Raw genomic sequence first — 24,344 nt, 5'->3', positions numbered from 1 at the left:
ACTGTAAGGGCAATTTGTCTGTTGTCTATTTTAGGTCTATTTCTGGTTGTATTTAGGAGTTTTTTAGGGGAGTCAATGTGTTCTAGTGTTAATTATGGTTGTCATGTATTTATTGAATCGAGACCTGAGGTGTGTTTAATTAAATGGTGGAGTTTACTTTTTTTAGTCAATAGAGGTTGTGTTAGGGACTTAGGGATGAGTTTTTATGCCAGATGCAAGATCCCAGCATATTGGTGTTCCTTATGAAGATTGAAGATGTTCCAACCCATGCTAGGGTGTTGGAAAATAATGACTGTAAATAGGTCCTTATGTGGTATGTGGATATGATGACTTTTGGTCAAAGATTGTGGAAATGGACTCGTTACTCGTTAGTGAAGCTGGTAAACTCCGTATGTGATCTTGGTTAATAGGACGTTTGGTAGTCGCTTCAGACGTGTTCAAGAAGGAATTTGCACCGCGATCTTGTTCTACTAAGCGTTTTCATTATATATTTGTTCAATGGTGGGTTTTAAAATGTTAAAATGCTCCTATTGAGATCTTTTACTCTCGCGAACAATACTCGCTTGCCACCCTCCTCAAGTTTCTCGCGGGTTGTTGCATACCTTAAGCGTTGGCATTTACCCTCCACTTCAATATTCCTCGTTGTCTAGTTGTTCATTTCTTTTCTACCGGCTCTTGCCCTCTTCTCTGGACATTATATTTTAGAGACTCTTGATCCAATGTTCCTATTGTATCATTTTATAAGATATTTGATGTTCGAAATATAGTTATTTTGTGGTTAGGTTAAGTTTGAATTATTAGTTAAAAGAAATTAGTTATTATTAATTATTTTTTTGTATGTTTGGTTGTTTGGGTGGCTCACCCTCACTCAAATTCCTGGCTCCGCCGATTGGGCATGTCTTCAATGTACGGTGCGCAGGTAATGTGGGACTTTGGATCAGTATTTTTGACATGCAATACACACGCACTCTTTGGTATGAGTGGCCTATGACCTGCGCACCATAGATTTAACCTATATATATATATATATATATATTTGAGAAAAACCCTCATTCCCTAAAACTAGTAAGAAGGAACCTCAATGGATGGTTTGCTTGAAATAAATAAAACAAATGCAAAGAGAACTAACTTTAACGTTATTAAAACAACAACCCAAATCCTTAAACCACTTAAAAACCCTTCACGTCCATCTTATAAAATCCAGTTTGCACCAAAGCAACTATGCTATTGGCAATTTTGCAGCTCATTGTGCTTTACTAGGCACAATGGATTATGCAAACCGAATATTTGATCAAATGCCTGAACCAAATTCTTTTGTTTGGAACATGATGATTAGAGGGTATTTACGGAACAAAGAACCTAACAAAACCCTTCAGTTTTTTGAACAAATGAGATTGCGAGACGTTAAACCTGATAAGTTTACGTTTCCTTTTGTTATTAGAGCTTGTGCTGATTTGGGGCTTGTTAAAAAAGGTCAATGGGTGCATGGGCAAGTTATTAAGGTTTGTTTGAGTGTCGATGTTTTCATTGCGACGAATTTGATTGAGTTTTATGTGAGTTGTGTGAGTGTGAGTGTAGCTCATAAAGTGTTTGACGAAATGCCGGTTAAAGATACGGTTTCTTGGACTGCCATCATGTCTGGTTATGTGAATCAGGGTGGTAGTAATATGGAAATGGCTAGGAATTTTTTTGAGGAAATGCCGGTAAAGGATCTCGTCGCGTGGAATACAATGGTAGCTGGGTATGTGAAAATAGGGGATGTTAGAGTAGCTAGGAAAGTGTTTGATAGAGCCCCAGTTAAGGATATATTGACTTATAATACATTGTTGGGTGGGTACGCGAAATATTGCGAAGCGGAATTTGTGCTTCAGTTTTTTAATGAGATGCCTGAAAGAGATGTCGTGTCTTGGAATTCAGTTCTTGGTGGACTTGTTCAGAATAAGAGGATTAATGAAGCTATGTTGTTTTTTAATCGGATGCAGATGGAGAATGTAAAGCCTAATATGGTGACACTAGTGAGTGTTCTTTCTGCTTGTGGTCAAGTTGGAGCGTTGGATATGGGGAAATGGGTTCATACTTACATTGATAGAAGTGGCATTGGTTTGAATGCTATCGTGGGGACTACACTTGTAGACATGTATTGTAAATGTGGTGAACTGGAAAGTGCTCAACATGTTTTTAACTGCATGCCAAGTCGTGACACTGTGACTTGGAATGCGTTGATCATGGGATTGTCCATGAATGGGAAAAGTAAAGAAGCAATGAAAGTCTTTCTTAGAATGCAGGATGAATGTGTGATGCCTAATGAAGTTACAATGATCGCAGTGTTGTGTGCTTGTAGCCATGCAGGGTTGGTAGATGAAGGGCGTAGATGTTTTGATACAATGCATCAAAAGTTTGGCATCATTCCCAAGTTAGAGCACTACGGGTGCATCGTTGATCTCCTTGGTCGTGCAGGTTTGTTGAACGAAGCCTACACATTCATTGAATCCATGCCACTCGTTCCCCACACTGGGGTCTGGGGTGCCCTCCTTAATGCTTGTAAAATCTACGGCAATGTCGAGTTAGCTGAGTGTGCCAGCAAACACCTGGTTGAACTTGATCCTCAAGATGGGGGTTACTTGGCTGCTATGTCAAACATATATGCTAATGCAGGTAAATGGGATAATGTTGCCGAGGTAAGAAAGTTGATGAAGGCAAAAGGGATCAGAAAACTTCCTGGCTGTAGTTCCATTGAGATCGATGGTGAGATTCATGAGTTTGGAGTAGAGGAGAAGATCCATCCACGGTCTGGTGAAATTTATAAGATGATAGAGCACATCTCAAAGTTGTTGAGTTTGGCAGGCCATGTTGCAAGCACAACTGAGGTGTTTTTTGATGTGGAAGACGAGGAGAAAGAGAAGGCGTTATTTTACCACAGTGAGAAGTTGGCTATCGCCTTTGGGCTTATAGCCACTGATAAAGGGACCACGCTACGAGTTGTGAAGAACTTGCGGGTTTGTGTTGATTGTCACGCTGCCATAAAACTCATTTCAAAGATTTTTAATAGGGAAATTGTGGTCAGAGATCGTAACCGGTTCCATCATTTCAAAGAAGGTTCTTGTTCTTGTAAAGATTACTGGTGATGCAGCTATACCCATGAATGCATTGGCAGAGTCGAATGCTACAAGGTAACTGACCCTATGTCTTTGCCTGCTTCGATTTTCGTACCCTCCTATGCTGGTGGCCATGAGTCACTGCATAATCCAAGTGGAAATATAATGTGCCTGATTCTTCAAAATCTTTCCCACTCGCTTTGTAATCAAAATCTAAATTATGGATGTTGAAGGAATTCCTTCGTGTGACAGTAATTAGGAATGAAGGAAAAGCAAGTTTGTTTTGTTGAAGCATGCCAAACAAGTTGCTCATTTAAGAGAACCAAATCTCCCAAGTATGAAGGAAGCTCTTCATGCATAGCATCTTCACCAAGGCAGAGACAGAACAACTATGAGCAGAGCTTAAGCTGAGCACTTGCATGATGGAGAATGAGATGACTTGGGCCAGTGGATGGTTTGGTAAACTACTTAGGAAGTTTTGCATCAAACCAAGTGTTTTGGCTGTTAAAGACAATGTCCTTGATAGATCTAGTGGAGAATGGACCAGAAAACTTGTTTTGTGATCATTCGAGAGATTTTACCAATAGGGGTTCTTTCATCATCCTTATTGCATTCTAGGGGTGTTTAGACAAGATCCCAGTAAGACCACATTTTCAAGATACCGTTTTCGATTGTCTTAATGCTGATATATCCGAGTAACTCAGCTGGTCTGTCATTTTCATAACATTTGGAAATAGATTATAGGGTTAACGAGTATTACCCCGAGCCAATTAGGATTTCCCCACTAGATGGGAAATTAGGGTCTCCCCATATATACAAAAAAGGCAAAAAGCCCAAACATGTAGGACCCGGACACTAGTAATGGATTTCTGAGGTGTAAAACTCAGACCTTGTTAATAGTGTCCTTTATGATTGAAAAATTAGAATTATAGCTCCTGCATTCTTGGAAAACTTTATTGTTTTCTGCGGATCCGTTTTTGGTTAAAACAAAGAGACCGGTTCCTCTATAACTGGGTACAGAGATTGATCTCTGTACCACACACACATCTCGTATCTCGGCGCACACACACACATCTCAGAGCACACACACAGATATCGAGGCACACACACACATCTCGGATTTGGATCGACTGTGAGATAACACGGTTACAGAAATGATCTCTGTACCCGGTTGTAGAGATCTCGAGTCCTAAAACAAAACGTCCGTCCAAATATGGTTAAAACTGGTTGCAGTGCAGCCTGCAGTCTATGGGAATCCAGCATCCAATACTTGCTTGGGGCAGGCTGCAGTCATATTTGGGGTTTTTTATATAAAAATACGGAAGACCGCTTACACAGGTAGGCTTTTCTCCATGAGCAATCTACGCCAACTAGCATACTCTTTACATCACAGCAGCATGTAGATGATATGATCTCAAATTCTCAATTAAGAAAACTACTGCTGAATTGCTGATGAATACTTTGTACGTTGTATATTCGGCTTAGAGTTTGCTTAATTTACAGGGGAATTTTTTTTCCATGAAACTTCTACCCTGTGTGGTGCAGTCCTCGTGCAGATGTTACAGTACATTTAGTAACGATAGAAACCAACCCCATAACATACAATTGATACAATCATATCACCTACAAATGTAACTTTGACCTGCCAACTAAGCTGCACCTCGAAAACCGTTTATCTCAGACATAAAAGTTGTAACATGACAATGCTGTTTCAGTATTCAGTCAGATACTATCCGAGATCTCTGAAGTGATTAGAATAAAAACTTAAACAAGGCTGCATATGAAATGTAGTACCACAATAGGTTTTAAAACATATTGCTAGAAATTTTGAATATCCATAAGCCAACCTAGCAGCAAGCACACCTTCACAATTCTTATTCCGGTAACATATTCTTAGAATTGTTTCCAAAAATGGACTGAAGTTGATACCGTACCATGTAAGAAATGGTATAGGGCAATTTGATATTGTACCACGCAAGAAAACTGAACTACTTAAATTGCTGCCAAATGGACATTTTCCCATTGTTTTGCTGGCATTATCAACAGGTGCTGAAATATCAAGCAAACCTTCAATTGTTGATGAACAAAAGGAAAGGAAGAAAACTGATCTAGGATGGAAGGTAACAAAATCATCGCCCATCAAAAATGTGCCAAGCTGTATACCAAAATCCAAGCAAGCTGCAGAATCAACAAAAAAGTATTATAATTATTTCTACATGGGTGCATGATCTACTAAAAGGTAAAAAAAATATCGTTTAAACATAGCATCGGGTTCTTGATAGTTGATTCTATAAAGACGACTCTTTTCCAAAACTTGAATAATAAGAAAATAATAACAATGAAAGAAATTTAAAGAAATAAAATAAAGAAATAAGTACCAGAAAGAGAGTGAAAGATGCAAATAGTCCTTCTTGAAGGAGAGCTGCATGACCACCAAAATCTTCCTCATCAACCTTTAGTATAATTGCATAATAACCATATACAATTGCAGAAGATAGCACCAGAAATCTGAAAAACAATTTACATTATATTCCAAAAGTTATACCACAAAGAACATCTAGGATTACGATTTAAAATATTATCAACAATATTCCATACTGAAAAGTGATGTTTATCATGTGAGTAATCTATTAAGAAGTCTCTTTCTTGTCAAATCCAAATTTAAGAAACAAAATAAATAGTTACCAACTAGATGACAAATTGACAAGTAAAAAACAAATAAATCTGTAGGAAGGCTAAGTGAATGTGAAGTAAATAAATTTGAAGTCTCCAGCACCATCTCACTATTGATTAGCAAACCAATTTTTTTTATTGGTAATTTGAACAACATCGCCACAGCTCATGGATAACAGAAATCTTCAAGTCAAAGAAAGGTTGATAGACAAGGAAAGATGAAGTCTAACAATTCTTTAATATTCTAACAACACCTTTCACAAAGATTATCCTCCACATCAAGGTTCCTAATCAATTGATCACCTTCCCCAGAGATATCTGAAGATGCTTCATATCTATATACAAATTTAAGTTTGTACTAGAGAAGAACTGAACTAACGAAAGATGGGTACTGGAAGCAATGATAAAAAAGCGAAAAGAAGGTTAACGTGACAGCCATCCAGACAAGCTTTGAAACAGAAAAAATAAAGATAAAAAGTCCCAACTCCTAATGCTTCCTCTCTCCAAATCCTTAACCTTCCGATAATCTTCCTAATCCTTTCGACATGTATTCAAATCAATACATACTAAGAGTTCTAGCAAAAAGATATTAATCACCACATCATCTCTAGGATTCCAGTTTATGTGCAATTGCTGGAGCTTAATGTACAACTCAAAGATCTTTTCATTGAGTAGTACTTGCACCAATCTTAAGTAGTACTTGCATGCTCTCACATGCTAGAAAAACTTGGGATCGCATGCGAGAGAAGAAACTAGAAGCAGCGAGAAACTGTTTATTTGACCAAATCTAAATGAGTGACACAATCAGAAGCGAGTACGACTACTAAGGCAAACAGAGGAACTTCCTTGTTCACATAACAGATAAGATAATGAAGCTGTTTTCTTCTGAACACACTTTCCAAATAAACTAAAAATTTTTGTTACTCCCACTTCCTACTTGTTTGCCTCTTGGAAATGTGGAGAATAGTTACCAACAAGTCCTACACTCAAAACTCTCAAGGAATATCATAAAATACAACAACTAAGTAGTCTTAACATATAGAACCAACGGAAACCGAGATTTATTATAAAACAATCTTACGTCCTCATTCTCCATCATAATCATTCAACGTGAGCATAGCCGTCTCAATGTATCTTGATTAATTTGGTGATACAGATACTAGTAACATAAGCATGGCAATTCTACCCATGTAATGGTTTAAGCGAAAACATAAGCATAGTTAGGTCAAGTTACTTACATGACGATCCAGAGAGCTCCAACGACAGGAATAGATCCAAAAAGCAATCCACATAATAAGCCAGCCCCTTGTCTAATCCAATGCAATACATCACCCAATTGATCCTGCAACCACCAAAGTTGTATAACTCAAATATCACAGCATAAACCCCTATCAAAATCAATATATTATTTTATACCTTGTCCCACGAAGCATCGGGATCTAACAATTTGGAATAATTGAAGGGGGGAACTTCACCGTTGTGCTGCTCTTGTTGTTGTTGTTTTTGTTTCGCAGCATTTGATTTTACTGATTTCGTCATTCTTCAAAATTAATAACCAATTATTATTACCACTTCAGAATGTGCAGGAGAGGAAGTATTTCGATAGATTTTAATCGCTGCTCAAGTCCAGCCCATGCAGTCTCTTTTGACCGAAGACTCACTGGGTATTAAGCCCACTCACTAGTGGCCAACGGTTAAATCTTAATCAACTCTTCTTATGTTAAACTCATAAAAAACGGTTTGGATTTTAATATTTAGATTTAACAGAATAAAATGATATTTTAGTAATATTTATGATTAATTTTGTATATATTTATCAAATTAATTGATTTTATAATTTTCATTTTAAATGAGTTCTGTTTCGTTTTGCAATATAACTTATTAGTTTGGATTCAGATTTTTTAAAACTCAAACCAGTCCATTCCATTAAATGTACCAATGGTAAAAAAAATTGGCGAAGGAGAAGGATTGTGATTAGTTTGATTAGTTTTATATATTATATGTCATATATAAATATATAATAGGGACACTTTTGATGAGAGCATCGAATAAGAGAGCATTAGAAAAGTAAAGGCAATGATCTAGTAGAAACCGCCAACTAATAAGTTCCTCTCTTTCTCTCTCCTTTCTGATATATATATATAATAATAAAAAAAAAAAAATTTCAAATTCTTTATATAAACTCTCCCCCAAATCCGATCAAGGGGAAAAAAGAAGAAGATGGGTTCGAAAGATGAGAAAGCAAGTGGTGGTTTTTTCTCTTCAATTGCATCTAGTATATCGAATTTCGGAAGCGCTATGCATAAATCAGTTAATGGGTAAGTTGAAAATTCAACTCAATTGTGCATCTATAGTTAAAAAAAAGTAAAAATTTGTTCCTTCCAGATTGATTGGTTATGAAGGCCTAGAAGTTATAAACCCCGACGGAGGAACAGAAGATGCAGAAGAAGAAGCTCATAAAGGAAGATGGAAGCAAGAGGTTTTTTAATGTTTTTTAATTATACATCCATAAAAAGTTATTATTATTATTATTATATCGAAATTGATTTATTTATCCAGGATCGTGATAGTTACTGGAGGATGATGCAAAACTATGTTGGGGCAGATATCACCTCCATGGTCACACTTCCTGTTCTCATATTTGAACCAATGACCATGATCCAGAAAATGGCTGAGGTATGCCCTCTTAGTATCATTATGAGAACAAGGAAGCCAAATTGCTTGGTTTATTTACTGCTGCTTATACCCAAATTGTTCAATGTATTGTGCAGTTAATGGAGTACTCCTACTTATTAGATCTAGCGGACAAATCTGAGGATCCCTACATGCGATTGGTGTATGCTTGTAAGTATTATCTTCTTTGGAAATATATATATGCACTTCTTCTAGCTTGTGTGGTATTTGATTCGTGAATTGTGTATATTTCATGCAGCTTCATGGGCAATATCTGTCTACTTTGCCTACCAGCGTACCTGGAAGCCTTTCAACCCCATACTTGGGGAGACTTATGAAATGGTTAATCATGGTGGAATGACTTTTATTGCAGAACAGGTGAATTTATGATCTTACCCTTGCTTTTCTTTCCAATTTATCGGTTATTTTCGGTCCATTCTCCCTAGCAATATCCGTAAGTGCTGTTTCTAAAATAGGCAATTAGCATTATGTTTATATTTTCTTTTTCTACGTTAATCTTATTGTAGATTGTATCCTTTGTAATTACTGTTTATAATGTAGTTGATTGTAATTGCTTTTACAGGTGTGTCATCACCCTCCAATGAGTGCTGGGCGTGCTGAAAATGAACACTTCATTTATGATGTCACTTCCAAGTTGAAGACCAAATTTTTGGGAAACTCAGTTGATGTGTATCCTGTTGGACGGTAATTTTATAGCGTAACCATCAAAGTTCCTAAGAGTTTTGGATCTTTAGTTGCTTTAAGTTAGAGAACAATAAGTCAATAAGTAAAAGAGATGTATGCTTTACCTGCCCTTGTTAGCTTGCTTTTGCAACTTGAGTTGTAGGGTTCATTTAGCATAAAAGTCATGTGAATGGGCTCTTATAGATAGATGTTCAAGAACCTTATAACAGCCCATGCTCCCGGTTAACTGAAAACTGTTAAAAAATTTGAAAAACAACAACAACAACAACAACAACACTTAAATGGACCAATCCCAACCTACGCCTAATTCCTTGTTCCATTGGTGACTCGTTGGCTTGTTTTCCCGTCTAAATATCTTCCGTAGTTGATCAGGAGTTACTGGCTGTGGTTCCTTTCAGCAACAAGATGGACTTTATTTTGTATAACTTCATTGTGGATTGGAAAACGATTCATGTTGCTATACCTTCCTGGATGCCTTGCTACTGACTCAAGTGATTATCCTTGGGCCATGTTCATGGTTATCCTGTTTCATTATCCCCTGGAGACATGTGGCTGTTCCAACTGATATGCGGATTGCATTCACCCAAGTAACTGGCACAATTTTTTTTGAGCTTGGCTTATTATATACTGAAAGATTTTACAGATTAAAAAAATATTATGCATCACATCACAAAAAATTTCCTTTTGTGTAGAATTACTAAGTTGGTCGGCTTTGGGCTTCTATAGTATCATCATAGTAGTTCTTCTTTTATTGTTGTACAGGACTCGTGTGACCCTTAAAAGAGATGGTGTGATCCTAGATTTGGTTCCCCCACCCACAAAAGTCAACAACCTTATTTTTGGGCGGACCTGGGTTGATTCCCCAGGGGAGATGATCATGACAAACTTGACTACTGGGGATAAAGTTGTGTTATATTTTCAACCATGTGGCTGGTTCGGGTAAGCTATCATATTCCCTTTTAAACCCATTTTCAGAGCGTATTAAATGCAAAAGAAAATTTAAGCGTCTGGTGCTTCTAGTGACTCCTTTGATTCATTTGCCTGTGGTGGCGACGCAACAAAAGTTAAGAGCTCAGTGGAGGTTATGGATCAAGTTTCCTTGAGTTTCACTCTCTAATGTGCTTTAACTGGTTTTTATATTTATGCATGATGTCTACTCCCTCGTAATGGGAAAAAACATGATTGATTAGAAGTTGTGAATTGATTTCAGAACTGGACGTTATGAAGTGGATGGATATGTATACAATGCCGCTGAGGAACCTAAAATGCTAATGACCGGTAAATGGAACAAATCAATGAGCTACCAACCCTGTGATTCGGAAGGGGAACCCCTTCCAGGCTCTGAAATGAAAGAGGTTAGTTTTACTATCTTTCCTCCTTGGTTCTTAATGCCACCTTTATCCTACGACTTTTCCTAGATTGCGTTATTCCTTCATTGCGCCCTGATTCTCATTTTTCTTTTCCTTTTTGGAAACTTCTGATTTTCCCCTTTTTGGGAACTATTCTGACCATCAATGATGTCATCATCATTCGGTTTACTTTTGTAGTTAGGCATACGTCTTATGGTTTTTCTTTTTTGATCTCACAAAAATCAGTAAATTCTAACTTCCATACTTGGATTTTTTAACTTGGATTCTAACTTCCATGCCAGTTGGTATTTTTACTTGGAATTTTCTTATATTAATTAAATCAACTGTTATTTCCGGCAGTATCAGTGGCTGAACTTTACTGCGTAAATTATTTTTAAGCTTCACGCTCGCTAATTTTGTTGTATTGTAAACAGGTTTGGAAAATTGCTGATATACCACAGAATGACAAGTTTCAGTACACACACTTTGCACACAAAATTAATAGCTTCGACACTGCACCTAGGAAGTTGTTGGCTTCAGATTCTCGCTTGCGTCCTGATAGATATGCACTTGAGTTGGGCGATTTATCCAAAGCTGGTGCAGAGAAAAGCAGGTATTTCTCTCACTCTCTCCCTCTCTCCACACCCAATCTCATGGTATTTTTTATTTTATTTTTTCTCGGTAAAAGTGATATTTCATTAATAAAGGAAAAGCAGGCTGAGAAGGCCTAAATTACAAGAGAAAACCCAAAAAATAAATATTTACAAGAGATGAAACAAAACATAAGAAGAAAAAAAACAAAAAACCCCAAGACATGCACTGTCACCCCATGTCTAAGAACATAAGACGACCCTATCTAGCAACAAAAGACTCAAAGAAACATCCTCTAAACTCTTTGAAGACTTTAGACCACTGAAATAACAAAACTTTTATCGAGAGAATTGTCTTCTTAAGCGAAATAGAGATGCCATCAAAGTGACGACGGTTTCGCTATAGCTAGATGCCCCACATGATCGCAAAAAGTAATAAGCTCTCCACATGCGATTTCCAGAAGAAGAGAAAGGACCATGACCTCACAATCTCATGGTATTGTGAGGAAATTAAAGAAGTATTTGCCCTTGTTGAAAGCCATTGTTGTTAGTTGGCAAAGTCTATTAACTGAATGTACCATAAGATTTCCTTACGGTTTGGGTGTGCCATTGTCTGATTAAATTTCCACCACAAAAGAGATTACTTAGATTTAGTTTTTTGTTATTTACAACCTGAAAGTAGGGACTAGTAATTCTGCTCAGTTCCATATTTCCATGATATCATTTTATGTATTTGTGCATTTTTTTCTTTTATTTAATGTTATATGTTCTTTTTCAGTCTGGAGGATAAGCAGAGAGCTGAAAAGAGGGATCGGGAGGGCAAGGGCCATAAGTTCACCCCAAGATGGTTCGACCTGTCTGGTGAAGTTACTCCCACTCCTTGGGGGGACTTGGAAGTCTACGAATATAATGGTAAATACAACGAACATCGGGCCGCAATGGATAACTCTAGCGGTATTGATGAAGTTGACGTCAAATCAATTGAGTTCAATCCATGGCAGTATGGTAATGTAACCACAGAATGACTTTGATTGGTTGTAGTCGTGCGCCTTTTCTCTTATTTTTGGCTGGCTATTCCCTGCTGTTGATTCTGTTAGTGAGTGAAAACTTAGATTGTGGCTTGTAGAAATTGTTTGGCTGAAAAAAATTGCATAGTGTTTCTGATTTATCTCTATATGTATCAGTATGAAGGTTGGTTATGGATGCACAGCTGACCTTTTCTGTTGACTAATTATTAATGAAGAATATTAGAAGCAGAGAGTGCATATTCAAGTAAATTTTATCTTTCATGGTTCATATTGTAGATCACCAGACCTTATTTACTTTCTAAAACATTGTTTCACAGTGACGACATAGATTCTTCGTTAGGCATCCACTTAAGAACTGAATTTTGCTCTATACTCTGAGCATGACCTGCGATATTGATATCATTGATGTACCCGGATCCATGATTTTCGGTACAGGTCAATGGGAAATGGGAAAGGCCATAAACAGGATGGTAAAATTAAGTGAATATTTAATATTTCAACCATGGTTGTGAGAAAAGAAAAAAGGAGATCAGTAGTGGTTGGATTTTTCTGTTTTAATCGGTTTGAGATTCTAATTGGTGTTCCACTTTCCTCCCTTTTTCTTCTTGTTGCTGGGAATCTTGTTTCGTTTTGATTTTTCTTCCTCCGAAAATCTTGTTGAAATTGTTTCCCTGATGGTGTATATTCTGATCTAGAGATCCATCACCTTGGGGTAAAGGTTTGATTCGACTTTACACATTGCACACTACCAGTTGTTGCCTCTTTGAAAATGCACACAGTGACCACGTCCAACTGTCCAAGACTGTTGTTTTGTGGTGTCAAGGGAACAATCGCTGGGTTCCGTACATTGGATCCGGTATTTTACTCTTTCTGTTTCTACCCAAAATACAGCCAGAACCTAAATCTCACTGAATTGCAGTAAAAGTAGGTTTGGTGAAATAAATGGCCTGCAGCTTTACGAGATTTGTGCGTACTCTCTGTAACAACGCAAACGTTGTTTGCACTGTCTGAACTGCTGAAGTGTGTAACAAACAAGATATCTCGATGCAGGCTCCAAAGTCCAAACCTACTTATAAAAAGATGGTTTTAAATCTGGCTAGCTGCTAAGCTGAATAAAACTGACAAAAAGAAAAGATAAAAAGAAACCAGACTACCAGAGCCTACACCACTAAATCGTACTAGATTAGTTAATATAGTATCAAGATACCTTGCTTCTTCTCAAATAGCACCAAAACTTTTCTCAAGGCCGGTTGCACGCTGCAGAACTAAATAGATTTTCTGTTGTGGAGTTGTTACGTTGCTTTTTCTCTCAGTTGTGCTTTACAACTGCTATCCTGTCAAAATAACTGAGTTAACTAGATATAGTTAAACCCTCAAGCTTCTAAGTAAGGTCCAGGTTCAAATAAGGGAAAAGCTTCTTCGAGTCTGGAGGGAAAGCTGTGTTGTTGTGTACATGAGCGGTTTATCAATTTATGAATGTTCGTTATGTTTCACCAATGTGTATGGAGGAAAATGTGTCTTAGTATTTCCACTAATTGATTTAAGCTTGAGTTGACCAATCACACATTGCTCAATTGGCGATAAAATATAAACATAATTGGTTGAATTAATAGATGTTTATATTTGTCATTTCTGTGATGTCTAAGAACAATCCTTTTTAATTGCTCTAAGATCACTAAGATTAGACGATGGTTTGAATGAAATTGAACTAGAATGAAGCTTTTTATTGAACAATAATGGAAGTTTTACAATCGCTCTGTTTTCTCTCTTTCTCTCTCCTGTTTCTAACCATTTTTGTGGGTTCCAATGAATCTTTTCACTACTCATCCAATCTTTATATAGTGTATTCAATTAGTTTTGACCCAATCAAATCATAACAAATGTCTATTGCTTTTCTCCTTCTATTCCCGCTCGCAAATATTTGAAATAACTACGAAATATACCGAGATATTGATCCTTATGTCAATATCTCGAGTTTTGAAATATCAGATAAAATATCTAAAGGCACGATATTTGCCTACTACATCGCGCCCTCTCGAAATTTTGAAATTTAACCTCAAATTTCAATTTTTCGAGAAGACTGCTTTATCCAAATGCCTATTTTCACATCTGGGTCCAAATAACGACCCAGCCCAAACTTTAAATATAAAAGTTTGAACAAACCGTTTCTCCTTCTCTCATCTTTTCAATTGTCTTCGTCCTTATAATCCGTTGTTCTTCTTAAAAAACCACCAAACTTTTGCAAGCTATAAGGTAAGTTCTTTTCTTCATGTATTTTACTTGTTAATTGAAAACACACATTATCATATAATCTTTGAAAGAACTCAATCCGACAGTTTAAGGTTTTGAAGATTTTTGAAATTTGAAGACTGTAAATCTGTGTATGTTCGTGTTACATAATAGTAGAAAACACTATATCATTCTTTAAAATACTTAAAAGTTTGCAACTTTACATACCTAACATGATATGTATGTATAACCTTCTGTATGTTGTTTTACATATCAGATGTATCGATTGAAAACCCTCATATTGATATTTCCGATATCTCAAACTGTATTATTGACTATGTGTTATATATATTAAATTGACGATACTAAAAATACATTTGTCATCGCTTATTTGTTTATCATCTTGATGGCGAGTCAAGACACCCTTTCTAATGTTAGTACCAATAGTGAAGATACTCATTCTGAAGATAGAACCGATAGTCATAATTTTGCCTCTACTTCTACTAGGACATATCGACCTCATACCTCTTGGGAATTGGATTATGTTGTAGAAGGAATTCCTTGTCATCCTTTCGAAACTACTGCTTCTGAATCTGAACGAGAGACTGTCGAAGATACCAATCGATGGAAACATGGTCTCAGCCCCTTCTTTATCAAACGACACAATCTAGCTTTAGTCCAGACCGCCTATCGAATTCCCCCTTCCCTTTATCTTCAACATTATGCTGGGACTCGGAGATATATCGAATGCCAGAGTGGTACTAAGAAAGTCATCATTGTCACTGTTGGCCAAATCGTCGCAGGGTTGAGATTTTCTCTGACAAACCTCGATCGTGAAGTTTTAAACCATCTGAACATTTCCCCTGGTCAGGGCATGGATAATTTCTGGAGGTTGATGTTTGTCTGTAACTATTACAATAGCCACCTCTCCCTAGAAAAATATAAAGCTTATAAAATCAAAGTATTCGACATCCTTCTTCACTATAAATTTTGTGAGAAGCAAATTGGATACTTTTATCCCAAAAAACAATCGAAGAAAGGCATTGTGGGTATCCTTTGAAAAAATCATAAAAGCGATAAGGAATGGACTTTGTACCCTATTATAGTTTTCGGTGATTGGGAGAGTGCCGATACTGATGCCATTCCTCCTCTGAAACATCAAGTTTTCAACTCTTCAGGTATACTATCCCTTTTGTTTATTTTCGATATGTATATATCGGAATTCCAATCTGACCCAAACCTGTCTGTATCTTTTCAGTTCTCCTTCTTCATTTTGATAAGGTTCGTGGGAATTCAAAGAGAGTACTCAAGCTTTTGGAAGGAACTAATGAAGAAGTCGATGCCAAGACTAGGGTTGATAAAGAAGGCAACCCCACTGATGATGTTCATCTTCCAAATATCAATAATTACCGTGCCCCTCTTTATGTTCTTAAAAGTAGGGCTCTTCATAAAATGGGTTAGTCGCCAATTCCAACTCAATCTCCTTTAGAAAATCCTCTAGATTATCTTTCTTTTCTTCTGTCCTCATTATCTTTGCATGAACTACCTTATATTCTTCCCCAATGCTATATTGATTACTTAAATAATAACCTTACAATGACCACATATCTTTTTCCTCAGATTAAAAAAGAAGTTCCTGACTTTTATCAATATCCCTTTTTGCAAGATATATTTGACCAACATATTTTGTTGTATACAGATATGGCACCTCGAGTGACGCTAAAGCCAAATGTTGGTGGCCAATTATCTGATAAGGGGAAAAAAAGTTATCGAAAAAGAGTCAACTAAAGCTATTGTTTCTCCCCCAGATATTCATGTTGCCTCTTCCAAGGATAAGCACCCTGCTCCTTCCGAAGATAAGCATCCTACTTCTTCACAAGATAGACATACTACCTCTACTACTGTTCCTGTTGCTCCTGCTTCTAAGAAAAGAAAAACTTCCTGGGGTGAAAGTGGTTTTGAGGCTGGTGAAACTCTTGCTTCTGTTATGTCTGCTGATTCTACTCGCAGCTTCAAACATGTCTTCCATTTCACTGATGGAAGTAATGTCCCTTTGACTGCCTCATTTTTTTGCTGACAAGCCCACCGATGAGTTAGCTATTACTCTTTCTACCAATTGCGTTCTTCCCAATGATAAAATTGCCATGTGTAGCAAATCTAGCGTTGAACGTTTGACATTAATATGTGATTATATCGAAAAGGTATTCTTACTTTCTATTCTATCATCTCATAATGGTTTTACCTCCATTTGTTTGCTTATCTATTCCTCTTGTTTATGTAGCTTAAAGTGGCCACCCTGGCTTAATTCGATATTCATTATAAACAAGATATTGACCTTGGTCGTCTTCAGAAAATAGTTGATTCTCAGCAGGGGGAAGTTGATAGATTAAACCGAGAAGTAAGCCGGTTGAACAAAGAAGTAAGTCAACTGAATAACAAAGTACATCGATTGAAAACTGCTGCTCAAACTGCTGAAGAGACTCTAACCCAGAAAATCACCGAACATGTTGAAATTCTGAAGTGAACTAATGAAGATTTTGCTAAAGAAAAGGCTAAGTATGAGGAGACTTATGATGCTGAGTATAACAATGTTGCTTCGGCTTTAAACCTCCTAGGTGATCGGTTGGAAGCCTTCAAACAATATGTTCCTCTTGTTGTCCTTGTGGAATATGGACTTATTGCTGATGATACTGAAGAAGAAGAAGACGTTCAACATGTGACTTACCTTTCTGATTCTGACCCAAAAACAACCTCAGCTCCTCATATTTCTACTGATACTACTCAGCCCATTTCTCCTAACTTACTCGACTTAGCTAAGGTATATGATTTCCTTAATACTCCCCCAGTTAACAATTAAGCTTTTGCTCATGGTTTTGTAATATTGATACAATTGGATTCTTCTTCAATCTTTATCAAATGCTTTTGTCTATTACATTTCTGAATACCAGTGGGATTTGAGCATATAAAACTTTGAACTCTATATCTCCGATATCTTTCCATAGAAACATATATTTATGACAACGAAAATTCCGATACCCTCAAACAAAGAGAGAGTATCAATGATACTTATAATATATATTTTTGAAAAATGAAATTTTCAATACCCTCAAATAGAGAAAGTATCATTGATACTTAGACATGTATCATCAGAAAATGAAATTTTTGATACCCTCAAATAAAAAGAGAGTATCAATGATACTTATAATATATATCTTTGAAAAATGAAATTTTTGATGCTAATAAGAGCCCAAAACTGTAGTTTTAACCCCTTAATAATATTACATTTAGACCAATTATGTGTATAATAAATAAGAGTTAGTATTGTTTATGTGCATTTGTGTATTTAATGTATTAGAGACCAATATGTGAAGAAATATGTCACTTTTGCGAGATAAAGGAGCAAAGGTTGGTTGCTAAGAAGTTCTATGATTAAATGCCAAGATTCAAGGAGAAAAAACTTTTTTAAATCCCGGTCAAAGCTGAAAAGTCAAGTCAACGTGGGCAGAAATAGAGCAGAAAAGTCAACATAACTTCCACAGGCCGTATATTTGGACTTAGACCTCGGAATTGAGCCTACTATATGTCAAAACGACTGACTCGGAAAGAGCTTTCTAATGGTCTAAGCCTTGACCTAATCAAAGGAGCAAAAATGGACAAAAATGCTATTGTAGTAGTTTCCAACATAGAAACCCTTTTTAGACTTAAATAATTAGGTTTTGGGCTTGATTTAAGGGCCCAAAATATGGCTCCAAAGCCCATGCACGAAATTGTAAACCTAGCCCTCTCTTATATAAAGAGGACTAAGCCATAACTCTTAGCAACCTAGGATTTAATTTATATAACTCTTTCATTAGTTTTAAGTTAGTTAATTATTCAATACTTAGTCTTTAATATAGTTTTAAGTCTTAGACTCTCTTCCATTAGATTAATAAAAGTCAAGTTATTGTTCTTCATTATGTCTTCTTCTTATTATTCTATTCATGATAGTCTAATGACTTCTAGCTAAACCTCCATTAGAGGGGTTTAATAAAGCTTGATGAAAACTTAATTGTTAGTTAGGATTATTGCTTTTTAAGAGTTTCACTCTAGTAGGTTAGTTGATTCGCCATGAGAATGGGTTGAACTTCCTCACATGCTAATTATTAGTTGGTATAGATTGCCATGAATAATTAGGGATCAATTACTTAATCTTTATTGGTTAGGATTGCAATAATCTACACTAGCATATTAAGAACAAATCAAAGTGGAATCAAATCCCCCTAATCCCTTTCCCCATATTCACATCTTAGTATTTAATTGTCATAGTATAAGTTAGAACAATTTAATTAGTTAAATTCCCATATTAGTATAATCACAATCCATTACTCTCATTAATTTTGTTAGAATCGATTAAACTAGCGAAACTTACGTTTAAATAAACTAAGAGTGAAACGAATTCTCTACTCCACATATTGTATGATAATCGAGAGTAGATAACTTTGATCATATAGCATAAAATAGCTTTAGTTTTACTTATTCATAGCATAATTAGTTAAGAGTAGGTAAAACTATTGTTTTACATGTTATCAAATGACGTCGCTGCCATCTTAGTTTTGCTTAGATTCGTTTCCGTTCGTATTTTCGATCTTACCAAACCCCATTAAACCCACCCACCCTTGTTTGGTTCTAACTGTGTTTATTTGGTTCAGAATATAATTTTTTTCAAAATTCTACCTGGAATTTGTGTCAAGCAAGAGTGCCCCCGCGCCTTTGTAAGCCTGTTTCCAAGCGCGCCCGAGCCCCTTTTACCGAAAGCCCGATTTTTCTCAGGTTAGTTCCAACTTTCTTCATTCAAGTTATTCAGTGTTTCCAACTTCGTAAATACACTGAGATTACGTATACAAGATGTTATTCAAACGCATAGCAAGGAGTCATTCAGGTACTCCTTCTTCCACTCCTTGCCTCTTCTGTCAGAGGAGTTTTTAATTCTAGCATATCAGGGTTGTTTTGACTGTTGTTAGTAGTTTATATTCATATTGGCCTTAGCTTTGCATGAGATTAAGGTCTGGTACTAATAAACCATCTTCTGTTATTTATCGTAAGTGTTAACGCACACGCCTATCTAGAATACCACACACTACACCTGCATTAATGGTTGAAGAAACAGATACTCCTCTCTCTGATTTTTACAAGGCCCTTAACGATAGCCGTAAGTCTTTCATCGTTCTTGCAGACCCAGTGGGGGATTTTTGAATCCCCTCGAATATATTTAATTTGTTACCGGTTTTTCATGGTTTAGACCACAAGAAACCTTATCAGCATATGCGTAGGATTGAACAAGTTCTTACCATATTTCATCATCCTATCGTAGGTTCGGAACAAATTAAACTTAGGGTGTTTCCTTTCACCTTAGCCGATAAGGCAGCGTCTTGATTAACTGCCTAATCGCCTAATTCTGTGGACTCATGGGCCAACCTTGTTCAATTGTTCATGGAACAATTTTACCCACCTCTGAAGAAAGATGAAATGTTTCAAGAGATTCATTTCTTCCACCAGAATCCTCATGAATCCTTTTCAGGGGCCTGAAATCGTTTCACTGATCTTCTCATCGAGTGTCCACATCATAACCTTGCGAAAGACACGCTTGTTCGTGTCTTTTTCAAAGGGCTTTTACGTCACCATGAAAAGGTGATTGATATAATGACTGGGGTTAGTTTCCTTAGTAAAGGTGCCTCAGAGGCTTATTGGTTTTTAGAAGATCAATCTAAATGTCAAAATAATGGGGGTATGACATCCCCTGGTCTAGTAATTCTTCTTCCACAGTTAAGGCTGCCAGTATGTTTTGAGGTTAAATCTGATCCCGAGCTTAGAACTCTAATAGAATCTCTTACTAAAAAGTTAAAAGCCATTTCTATTAAACATAAGCCTACTCCTATCATGAATGTCAACACTCTTCCTTGTAATTTCTGTTACAGCCTTGAGCATTCCGACTCCTATTGTCCTCTCCTTTATAAACAACCACCCGCATAGCTGGATAATATTTGTTCCATAAATAGCGAACCTAACCCACCTTAGAGACAACACCCCAACTTTAATTGGCGAAATAATCACCAAGTTACACCTCTGGGGTTTAATAATCAAAATGTTAAGCTAGCCACCAATTACAACCAAGCTCCACCGAGACAAGGGCAAGGACAAGGTAATTATAATAATTATAATGCTAATAGAGGTATCGTTCTGGTTAATAATAACTATCGCAACCTACCCGTTAATAATCAACGTGAGATAGTTCCAGTCACACCACCTGTGGCCACTACACCTTCACAACCGGATCATTTCGAAGCCTACATACAGGCTAACCAATAGATTTTATAATCTATTAATCATTCCATACAACAGTTAGCCCAAGAGAAAGCCCAACCAAAAGGTGTATTTCCAGGTCAAGCTATACCTAATCCTAAAATGTCAAACACAGCCTTTGAAGTAACTGGTAATACTAGTAATGAACATATAAACGTAGGTGAGTTAAATGTCATCACCACTCTCCGTTCTGGCAGAGTGGTTGATAACGCCATAACTATGCCAGTTGTTATCCCACCAGTGGTCATTACACCTGATAATTTACTAGATACCGAAGTAGTAACTGAAGATCCTACTTCTGTAGAGGTACCGGTTAAATCTCAACCCAATAGGAAAGTGGCCAAAGTTAAAACTCATATTGATCCATATGCTAAATATAGAGAGAACCCACCATTTCCCCAGAGACTAGCCATTTTACACAATGATACCAATTTTGAAAAGATTAGGGAAGTTTTTAAAATTCTAACGATAAACCTACATTTTCTTGACGCTATTAAAAAGTTACCACAATATGCTAAGTTTCTAAAAGAGTTGTGCACTATTAGGCGGAAAACAAATATACCAAAAGATGCCTTTTTAACTTAACAGTTTCCAACTCTATCTGAACATAATGGAATCGTTAAGGACCCTGGTCGTCCTACTGTACAATGCACCTTAGAGAATACCCACACGAGGATTGCACTATTAGACCTGGGGGCGAGTGTTAACTTACTCCCTTATTATCTATATAAACAAATAGGTTTACAAGAGATGCAACCAACTAAAATGGCGCTGCAATTAGCTGATCGTTCTCTTAAGTATCCTAAGGGTGTGGTTGAAAACGTGCTGGTTAAGGTTCAAGATTTTTACTATCCAGCAGACTTCGTTATTCTAGATATAGAAGTCACTAATGACACTGTTCTTATCATTTTAGGGCATCCCTTCTTGGCTACTGCCAACGCCCTCATAAACTGCCACGATGGTTCGATGTCCATGTTCTTTAGCCATCTTTCTATTGAGGTGAATGTTTTCAAAATGATAAAATAGTTACCAGATGCGACTATCGATGGAAAGGTTCGCATGATCGAGAGCTTAGCTCAAGATTATTTCCACAACACGTTTCCAGAGAATCAGATGCACAATTTCCTTTCCTTCGGAAGTTTTGCCTTCGATGCTTTCATCCCCACACTAGTAGATACCCCTCTTATGGACGAAGACAAGGATCACAATTTCGACTCCTTAGACGAGATTTATGACTTTCTCAAAGATGCAGAGGAATATCATAATCATGTGGATGCGACCAAGCTAGATGAGAAATTCGACGAGTTTCTTAGAGCTTGTGATGATCCACCTTCTCAAGAACTACCTAGTGCACCACCCTCCTCGATTCCCCCTCCACATTTTCAAAGGAACCCTGGGTCTACATTTAACCTTTTTGCTTCCCCTGTGCTTCATGACTTCCTCAACCCATCTGGTAAGGACATAATACCCAAAAAAGCGCCACCAGACATCTTCATTTTTAGATATGTGATAATACTAACCCACGCCACCAATGAGTTTTGTGCTAAACCCACATTCTCATTTTATAGATTCATTCCTTCTAAAACTTTTCCATATCCCACATATCTTCCACAACCATCTATTTTTTTACGGTCATTCACTTGACTACCCTTTCGTCGGAGAAAATAGAAGAAATTGCATGCTAGGTTAGGTTTTAGATCCATCAGTATTCACTCTCATTCTGATATGCCACGTCATAGGAAATCTTGGTGCTTGATTCTATTTGGTGGTGCCATCCGTGTTAATTATTTATGGATAGACCCGTAACTCTTTAGATTGTTGATATATAGAAAACTGCATGTTAATACATGTTTTAGTCTAGTAAGTTTCGGGAATCTGACTTTAAAAGACCCCACGTGTTTAAACAAATTTTCTAAACCCTATTTTCAAAATTTGTTTGGGGGTGGGGTGTTTGGTCTTTCCATTCTTGATCTCTAAACTTCCTATTCTTGTTGTTTATGCCGTTTAGTCGTATTTTGCTTCGGGTTGACACTATCTATGAATTTAGATTTCTTTTGATTACATAACTTATGTCATTCACACACTTCGAGGCATTTTCCATTTTCTTATATATCAGCCACGGTTAGATTTGAATTTTTTTTTTTTTTTTTTTTTTTTTTTTTTTTTTATAGATCATTGGATTGTACTCTCTTTGATGATCGTTTTCATAGCTCATTCGCAAAAATCAGACCGTTAACGAATCGAGTATTTCAGTTTTAAGATATATGAGGCATGAGACAGAATGGGTATTATCTGTATTGTTTTGGGCTTGGGCCCAACAAGTTAAACCCTACGCTTTTAAACCCCAACACATTTTCTTCTTTCTTCTCCACGCCTCCATCAAACAAAAACTCACGAACAAACCAACCAATAACAGCTTAAGCGCGTACGCCCTAGTGCCGCGCCTTAACCTCCACACAATGGCTCCAACACAACCCAAGATTCTTCCAGAACAAGTTTTTAATGTTAATCGATTCTCAACTTTTTACGGTAATGAGATGATTAGTAGAAAGTGGCAAAATTTGTGGGGATTCGACTAATGATTTTTATCACACTGATTTGGTGTATAATTTTTATAAGAAGAAGGAAACTGAGGGTCATCAGGTTTTTGTGAAGGTGGGTGGTAGTTGGAGGGAGTTGGATATAACTATGTTGTCTGAGATTCTGGGCATTGGGCAAAGGCCACTCGTACACACACTGCAGGAATCTCAGTTTGGCGGGATTGGTCCTTTGATGACTAAGACCGTATTGGAAGGACAGTACAATGCTGGCTCGCATTGTGTCCGATAGTCGTCTCTGAGAAAGAACCAGTTGGCTGTTGCTCAGTGGGTTGGTAGGAATATTACTGGCTCCATGAAAGTGAGTGACGTTAATACGAATTGCCTGCACGTTCTCTGGATCCTGCAGGAGAAGAGGTATGAGTTTTGCATCCTCGATTTTTTGATAACTGAGATTAGAGCAGTTGGTATATATACAACACCTTTACCTACATTGATTACTAAGATCATGATGCATTGGGGTTGTGTTCCGAAAACTTATAGGATTATGTTAAAGTTGCATGAAAATGCATAGATTTATAAGGAATGTATTCAGAGGGAATGGCGGTTGCCTAAGGATAGGGGTGTTGAGACGAAATTGGATGAGGAAGACACATCATGTTTTGATGCCAGAGAGTTGGAAAGGGCTACTACGGATGTAGCCCGTGTCTCCTTACTTCATTGTGGCATGCGGACTCTCCATACTCAGTATGAGGAAATTCAGACTAAGCAGGGTACCATTATCAGTAACCAAGCCGAGCTTCAGACCAATTTTAAGTTGCTAGCTGATGGTTATAAGGATCTCCACGTTAACATGGAGATTCTCGTCCAGCATGATAATGAGTGCGGGGAAACCATGAATGCATTTATGGAGCAACAATGAAGATTCAAGTAGAAGTTCTACGACGCTTGCCACCTCACAAGGGTTCTTCTTCTGATGAATCTGGGATGCATGAGCGTCATCGGCGCAAGACGGATGACTCTGGCCCATCTTCATCTCGTGGCTAGTTTTATTGTAGTATTGTTGTGTTAAGATTACTTTCCCTATTTTTAGTAGATTTTGATTCCGAATTGTTTAGTTAAGTAG

General features: G+C 37.0%; 2 protein-coding genes and 1 pseudogene across 3 annotated transcripts; 2 read left to right on the top strand and 1 right to left on the bottom strand.

Moving 5' to 3' along the window:
- The first annotated feature begins 1,006 nt into the window (after positions 1–1,006).
- LOC147486908 (pentatricopeptide repeat-containing protein At2g29760, chloroplastic pseudogene) lies at positions 1,007–3,897 on the top strand (annotated as a pseudogene). Its single transcript, XR_015201792.1, has one exon. The product of XR_015201792.1 is annotated as a pentatricopeptide repeat-containing protein At2g29760, chloroplastic pseudogene (transcript).
- Positions 3,898–4,943: 1,046 nt separating this feature from the next.
- On the bottom strand, positions 4,944–7,485 carry LOC147486907 (Rab5-interacting family protein). Its single transcript, XM_086572069.1, has 4 exons — positions 7,185–7,485; positions 7,007–7,110; positions 5,474–5,603; positions 4,944–5,273 (listed from the first exon to the last, which is right to left on the bottom strand). The coding sequence occupies exons 1-4, from the start codon at positions 7,305–7,307 to the stop codon at positions 5,235–5,237; spliced, it is 396 nt and encodes a 131-aa protein (XP_086428195.1). The 5' UTR covers positions 7,308–7,485; the 3' UTR covers positions 4,944–5,234.
- A 110-nt stretch (positions 7,486–7,595) lies between these two features.
- Positions 7,596–12,362, top strand: LOC147486906 (oxysterol-binding protein-related protein 3A-like). The gene is made up of 10 exons (XM_086572068.1): positions 7,596–8,086; positions 8,154–8,247; positions 8,328–8,444; positions 8,540–8,612; positions 8,701–8,819; positions 9,025–9,146; positions 9,909–10,085; positions 10,357–10,501; positions 10,930–11,108; positions 11,864–12,362. The coding sequence occupies exons 1-10, from the start codon at positions 7,989–7,991 to the stop codon at positions 12,108–12,110; spliced, it is 1,371 nt and encodes a 456-aa protein (XP_086428194.1). The 5' UTR covers positions 7,596–7,988; the 3' UTR covers positions 12,111–12,362.
- The last annotated feature ends 11,982 nt before the right edge of the window (positions 12,363–24,344 follow it).

Source organism: Coptis chinensis, chromosome 7 (assembly GCF_015680905.1).
Source record: "Coptis chinensis isolate HL-2020 chromosome 7, ASM1568090v1, whole genome shotgun sequence".
Classification (NCBI taxonomy): domain Eukaryota; kingdom Viridiplantae; phylum Streptophyta; class Magnoliopsida; order Ranunculales; family Ranunculaceae; genus Coptis; species Coptis chinensis.
The sequence above is the reverse complement of the archived record's forward strand: the minus strand, read 5'-3'. Positions and strand labels throughout refer to the sequence as shown.